This window comes from Oratosquilla oratoria, chromosome 14, assembly GCF_046742065.1.
Source record: "Oratosquilla oratoria isolate Oo_2021 chromosome 14, ASM4674206v1, whole genome shotgun sequence".
Classification (NCBI taxonomy): Eukaryota; Metazoa; Arthropoda; class Malacostraca; order Stomatopoda; family Squillidae; genus Oratosquilla; species Oratosquilla oratoria.
This window is the reverse complement of record NC_134790.1, coordinates 45,973,616-45,980,549: the sequence shown is the minus strand read 5'-3', so window position 1 is coordinate 45,980,549 and position 6,934 is coordinate 45,973,616. Positions and strand designations below refer to the sequence as shown.

Genomic DNA, 6,934 nt, shown 5'->3' with positions numbered 1-6,934 from the left:
GCAAATACATCCAATAACAAATAGATTAGGTACCTTTTCTAGAAATTTTGCTTTTAAACCCCCATACTTCCCATCATGATGGATGCATTTTCGGCAGCAAAACCAAGCCTATTTTCAAATGGAATTCAATTTGTTTCATAAAAACTACTCAACAATTTAAATAATCCTTTGGCACTTGAATCTTTTACATCCAACAGTTGCAGAAATCTGTCATAAACAATAGCTTTCTCTGTGTTCACTACTTCGACAGCAATGGCTAATAGTTTGTTAGTGAATACATCTACTATTATGGAATATCTATTAGTTTTCAAGGTCTTCGTTATTTCCTTTAAAATTTCCCTGCCTACACAATTTACAACAACCTCTCCTGAAGCCTGACTATACAGATTTTATTATTTGTGAATCATGGGCTCCATGTTTCAAAACTAGCATTAGGTGGTCCATAACATTAAATGAAATATTGTGTTCACAAAGAAACTTTAACACCATTGGTCTAAATCTATCTACTTCCACGGGAGGTTTATTTTTCTTTTTAAATACAACTATTACAGATCTTGATGATTTCAAAGATTTTGCTCTTGTAAGATGATACTTAGTTTTCATGTCTGTGTAAATGAGAAACAGTTCGTTCGATAACTTTTGAACAAATATTACGAAATGCTTCATTTTCTCCTTCTGTATTTGTTGACGGACTAAATGCACCCTTCTGCCAACTATTTTGATAGGGGTGCTGTTGAGTTGATCTTGAATCACTTATGGAGCAGACATGCAGGCCTTATTTCCTGTTTTAGAATAAAGGAGATGTTTGTACAAATGGTGCAGGCATTATCATAAAAACTTTCTTTCATTTATTATATCAAACCTTATTAGTGTTTTTCAATCTTATTTCATGTTTTCACCTTCATATCATCGTTAGGTTTAGATGAATTAAGTTGATATATCAACCAGTATGTTACATATATTGTCACGTTCGGATTAGTCAAAATTTGGATATCAGTTGATTAGTTAGTAACCAAAGTGCATGAAAACGTTTCGGCAATTTTGACACACGCGCGACGGCCCGAGATTCGAGATAATTGAGAATTGCTTGTGACCTCGACAAGTGCGCGTACATTGCATGTGTGATACTCCTGTTATTCGTTTTATATATGAACGAGTGTCCACCTATTATATTGCGTAAACAAAAACAACAAAAGACGGTGGGTCATTGTGATTATAAGTGTCGTTAAGTGCAGAAAAGACTTATACGAACTTTGAGTGATAATTTTCCGTCCCGCCCTCCCACCCGCTTCATACAAGCATACCTCAAATTAATTAGTTGGTGCCTGATTAAGTTATTGTATTCATACGATATTAACAGGGATGCTGCATGTTAACTTGTTTGTGGAAAGCGACTGACAAGATCTACAAAATTGTCAGCCGCTCAAGTCTCTTAGTGTAAATCTGAATGAGTCATTGACAGTCCTGAGAGCTGCAACAGAGCCCCGAGGATCCTGATTACGCGCGAAACGGTAATATATTTATCTTAAACTGGCTTCAGAAAGGTAGGTCCTTGTGTTATAATGTAGCTTGTCCGTGTTACCTCATGATTATACAGCGTTGCATTAAGGCCTTTGTGTGCGATGTAATAGATCGACAGGGGGGTGTTGGTGTGTAAATATTAGACATTTTTCAGGTAAGAAGGTTAACGTTGCAATTTTTTAAATTGACGATCCAAATGACCCTGTACCTTTCAATCTACTAACACAGGTGTAAGTGATCAATCTACATCATCCTGGACCTGGCATCATTTCAGGTTAGATTTTACTCTAATTTTTCTAGTATCTGGAGAAACTACTTTACATTTTCTAGTAAATCCACAAGTGAAGAAAAATTTCACATTGCCGAATGCAATTAGATTATCTGATATGTTTGACTAAATTTTGGTCATACAGGGGGATTCACCCTTTGAGGATTTTCAATATTGTATGTATGGTAAACATTCAGAAAAAACAAATCAGTCAAAGAGTCGGACTCAGATTATGGTAAAATTGAAATTTGTGATACAGAGGAACGTCATTGATTAACTCTTACCGTGGAAAAGGGCATTAGACGTAGACGTGCGAAATAAAAATCGATGTCGCAGAAGAGTAAGTCAATCCCTGGTGCATCCAAGGAATCTTCACCTGTGAAAAGGGTAAGGAAATATGCAATGAAATGGTCACAAGATGCTACATTTGCATGTTTCTCCGGTTACTCTTCGTTCTTTTCTTCTTGGGGCAGTAGATTGTAAGCATTAAGAAGTAAATAACTCAAAAGAACTCATACTTTTGTGTTGGTATCTTCGACCTGAGACCCTCTCCCTCAAATTCGTTGCCAAAAAGATCGAGACCAAAAAACAAAATCGATCTTCTAGCAGAAAAAACAGCATCAACACTGCAAATACTCCTGATAGACCTTCGTCAGTACCGGACCAAGTGGACGAGGGGAGACTATGAAAGAGTGAAGATGATTAGCAGACATGGTATTAGACTTTCATCGTCCACGAGCAACCAGCAGCAAGAAACGGGGCAAAAGAACCAAACTTTACACTCACAAACTATTCAAACCACTGACACATCACCTTTCGATCTCATACTAAGAATGTTTCACGTCGACGAGAAAGAATTAGTAAGTTCCTACAACTCTCTGCAGAAGCTACTGGACAAGCTGCGGCTACAACTCAGCTTGTTCGATATGTTCAAAAATTCATACATTACCCCATGGGAATGTGAGTAGACAAGATGATCTCATTTGAGTTCTCATTCAAGAACATCATACTGTAGACTACATTGCAAAACAATGCAAAGAAGACACAGGCGACGATCCCTGCCCAGAAGTGGAAGCAGAGAGAGAAGAAAGAGCCACTTAATCTTCTCAAACGAAGGAACGCTCCTACTATCTCACCAAAGAAGTTATAGAAAAGTACAACATAAGGACATCATATGACGTCTAAAAGAAACTCCCAGAAAACGAATACGAACGTATCATCACACTCATAGAGGACAACTTTGCCAAGAAAATTCAAAACCAAGTCTTGGGAAACAATGCAAAATAACTGACAACCTGAACAGCGAAACCCAACTGGAAAAATCTTTGGATTAAGACAGAAGATAATCCGAAAGCTGAGAACGTTGAATGGACAGACAACCTTCTAAACAATAACGACATCGACATCATAGAGTACTACTCATGGTTCACAATCATAGTGGACAAACTCCTCATTAAGGTGAACTCACTCATCTTCCATGGACCAACAAACACAGGGATGTCCCTCCTCCACAACACAATACTCCAAAAATCACTTACAGCAGCAATAATGAGGTCCGGAAACGCTTCAACTTTCCACCTACAGAACGCACTTCATAAAACACACGCCATCTAGAAAAAAACAAGAATCACTCAGTCCATAATGGACAACATCAAACTTCCCATGGAAGAATGCTTGAAGGAAGTATTGGATGATCGGAGTGAATGCCACTGACTATTTTCTTATAGGATAGTACTGCTTTCCGATATAAAACCTTTTCCTAACATACTTTCTTCCCATCCTCAGTCAAAGAGAAGAAAAAAGAATCAGAGTCACTCAATTTGATACCCGTATTCATCAGCACCAACACGAACGTCGACTATTGGGTCCCGGCCGCAGATGAAGCGGCTTTAGATAAACGAGCTAAGACGTTCTACTTGCACAAGACCGTCATTCAAAGGCCGTCTCCTGGAGAGGAAACACGTGGCGATGGATCCCTGGACCTCTCCAGAAATTCAGACATAACAACACAACCATAGTGAAAGACTCAGTCATCACCTGCACCTTTCGGGAGCGGGCAAGTACGCTGGGAGAAGGGAGGTTCGGGGTTGCATACGCAGGGGAGATAGACGGGGAAGAACCATCTGTCTCAAAGTTTTCAAGAGGGATTCCGCCTGGAAAAGAATGACCAAAAAAGCGGAACTACTCAAAAATCTGACAGAGGTTCCCGGCGTCCCCCTAGCGCTCAGCTACTGTACTTTATTAGTAATAAATGTTATAAACTTATTGTATAAAAGTGTATCGAATCTCCGACCCTCCCTTCCACGAATGACTCATTTCTCCATTACCCAATCAAAACACCGTCAAGAGGACATGAATCTGAATCTAAAGTTTCGACGCCAACAGTGACGTCAGGTGAGGGAGAGAGAGAGAGAGAGAGAGAGAGAGAGAGAGAGAGAGAGAGAGAGAGAGAGAGAGAGAGAGAGAGAGAGAGAGAGAGAGAGAGAGAGAGAGAGAGAGAGAGAGAGAGAGAGAGAGAGAGAGAGAGAGAGAGAGAGAGAGAGAGAGAGAAAGAGAGAGAGAGAAAGAGGGTAAAAGCAGAAGAAAAAGTAAAAGAAAATTATCTGTTAAGTAGTTAAAATATCTAAATATGCTATCTAACAATGAGAACTCAGAAAAGTGAGTGTGACTGAAGGGAAACAAAGGAAATGAGATAGGTGACCAGACGATCCTGAAGATATACTTAAAAGTGAATGCAATATGAACATCATCCCATTGTCCTTTCCTGTTATGGTGTTTTCACGCTCCCAATGGTTCCCAATGGTTCTTTCTGATACGATCTTTAAATCTCCATATTCACCGTAATGACTCCAGCTCTATGTTCTCAGTACCAATGTCTTTCTTGGCATGGATGGTAAAAAAAAATTACATATAATTAATTTGCGTCATGTATTAGTTTACCTGTGAACATCTTTGAATTTTGAATGTGTCAAACTGACTAATGGAGTTGATATTGCTCCTGCTCTTTCGGATTAAGTGCTTGCACCTTTGTGTGAGTAAACTGATGATTTTTGAAGATGTTACTTATGTGGCTAATGATACCAATATTGTTTAGAGTACTACTACTAATAAAAGGAGTTGTAATTGTATTCTGTAAGTTAATGATTCTAAAACACAACTGGGTCATTATGACGGCATTACTACATCGATGGGTTCTGCTTTAAGTACAGATGATAATAAGATAGACAAAGTCACTTATTCTTCTTGTCTTTTGAAGGACAAATTTCTCGTCATCAATTCAGAGTGCCAGTCTCATCCTCTTCTCTGGAGGAATGGAACAGGAGTCTGAAGATGAGCGTGGCCTCTTCTTTCCTCTCGAGGGAAGAGGAGAGGGAAAACTGAAGGTATCTTCCTCCTCAGAATCAGACTCAAGGTGTGGGTTAGAGAATCCAGAGATGAGGTTGCTGAGGCGTTCGGCCAGGGCCCAGACAGCAATCCTATCCTGAGGATCTTCTTGCATTGCGGTCTCGATCAAGAAGCCGAGGTCGAAATCATTCTTCAAGTCAGGCACTCGCTCGGTGACCCAGGCCATTAGACTTCCTAGGGAGTAGACGTCCGACTTGGTCGAGGCTGGAAGCCCTTGGGCGAGCTCTGGGGCAATGTGACTGGAGACTTTCAAGTTGACAGAATTGTAAGGTCGTTGTCCTAGATGCGTGGCGTTTCCCAGATCGATCGTGGTCGCGATGTATCGGTCACCCTCGAACCGCAGGACCACGTTGTCTCCTTTGAGATCGTTGTGCGCCACCCCGCACTTGTGTAGACCTTCCAAGGTACTTGCGACCTGAAGGAAGATGTCCAGCAGCTGGTTTCTAGTCAGAGGGACTGGGGTCTCAAAGACCTTGGCCTCCAGGGTTGTGGGACCCTCGTAAGTTGTAATAAGGGTGACAGGAGAGGAGCAGTAATCGAGTGCTCGGGGGACGCCGGGAACCTCTGCCAGTTTCTTGAGGAGATCTGCTTCTTTGGTCATTCTCTTCCAAACGGATTCCCCCTTGAAGACTTTGAAGCAGACAGTTCTTCCGTCGATCTCCCCTGCGTATGCAATCCCGAACCTTCCCTCTCCTAGCTTCCTTGCCTCCTCCCTGAGGAAGCAGCTAATGACTGCGGTTGTTTTGTTATGTCCAATGTCCATGCTTTTGAATTGATTGAGTATCGTCTGTGGTTTAGTACTGACTGAATTTCTAGACACGTAAGGTGAAAGAGTGCAAAAACCGTCGATTTCTCAACAACTAAATGTTTGGTTGCCTATAATAGGTGAGATATTTCAACTGATAATACGGTATTGGTTATATTACGCAGGGTGAACTCGATGGAGGTATTACCCGTACACTTTCACAGTTGGTGTCATATACTGGTTGAATTTCTAGATAATTAATGTGAACGAGGGAATGCAAAAGTCGTAGACCTTTCAAGAACAAAGTGTTTGGTTGCCTATGGTAGGCGAAAGATGTCAAGTGATAATGTCGTATTGGTACTGCGCAGGTAAATTTTGTGAACAAATAATATTAAAAGAGGGGTGCGCAAACCGTAGACTCTTCACCACTAAATGTTGTCTTCTCTATATTAGGCGAGATCATGTCTACTGATAATATCGTATTGGTCTTACGCACGGTGAACTTCAACAAAGTGTTACCCGTAGACTTTCACATTTGCTGTAACGTATTTTTCATAAAACGTGTGGATTTTATGTACAGACTATACGTCATGTATTTAGACGAAGTATCACGTTCTTTGTATGTGATTCCTACGGTCATTGCACATTTGGAAGAAAACATGGAACATTTAAGACGTTTTTTAAAACAAAGGCCGCTTTACTCCTAGGCAATATTTTCGATTCAGCGAAACGTACATTAACCGATTAGGAAGTTGGAGGTACAGAAAGTATGAGAGCGAAAGGCAGTAAAACACATGTCGCTCATACTGCTGCAGGTGATATAGGACCCAAGTCTCAAGGTGGAAACTTTTACTCCCGTAGTATTAATTGGGGGAAATTTTAGTACGAAAACAGATTATGAATCAATTAACAGCCGACATGTTCTCAGTATCAATGTCTTACTAGACATGAATGGTAAAAAAGATAAAGATAATAATACATTTGCATCCTGTAGT

The 6,934-nt window shown here is 40.4% G+C and overlaps 1 protein-coding gene across 1 annotated transcript; it reads right to left on the bottom strand.

The window, feature by feature from the left end:
- Window positions 1-5,066: 5,066 nt before the first annotated feature.
- LOC143032644 (serine/threonine-protein kinase mos-like) lies at window positions 5,067-5,957 on the bottom strand. The gene has a single exon (XM_076197521.1). The coding sequence runs from the start codon at window positions 5,955-5,957 to the stop codon at window positions 5,067-5,069; it is 891 nt and encodes a 296-aa protein (XP_076053636.1).
- Window positions 5,958-6,934: the final 977 nt, after the last annotated feature.

Excerpts from the sequence above, each read along its gene's own strand:
- LOC143032644 (XM_076197521.1), bottom strand. The coding sequence starts at position 5,957 with ATGGACATTGGACATAACAAAACAACCGCAGTCATTAGCTGCTTCCTC.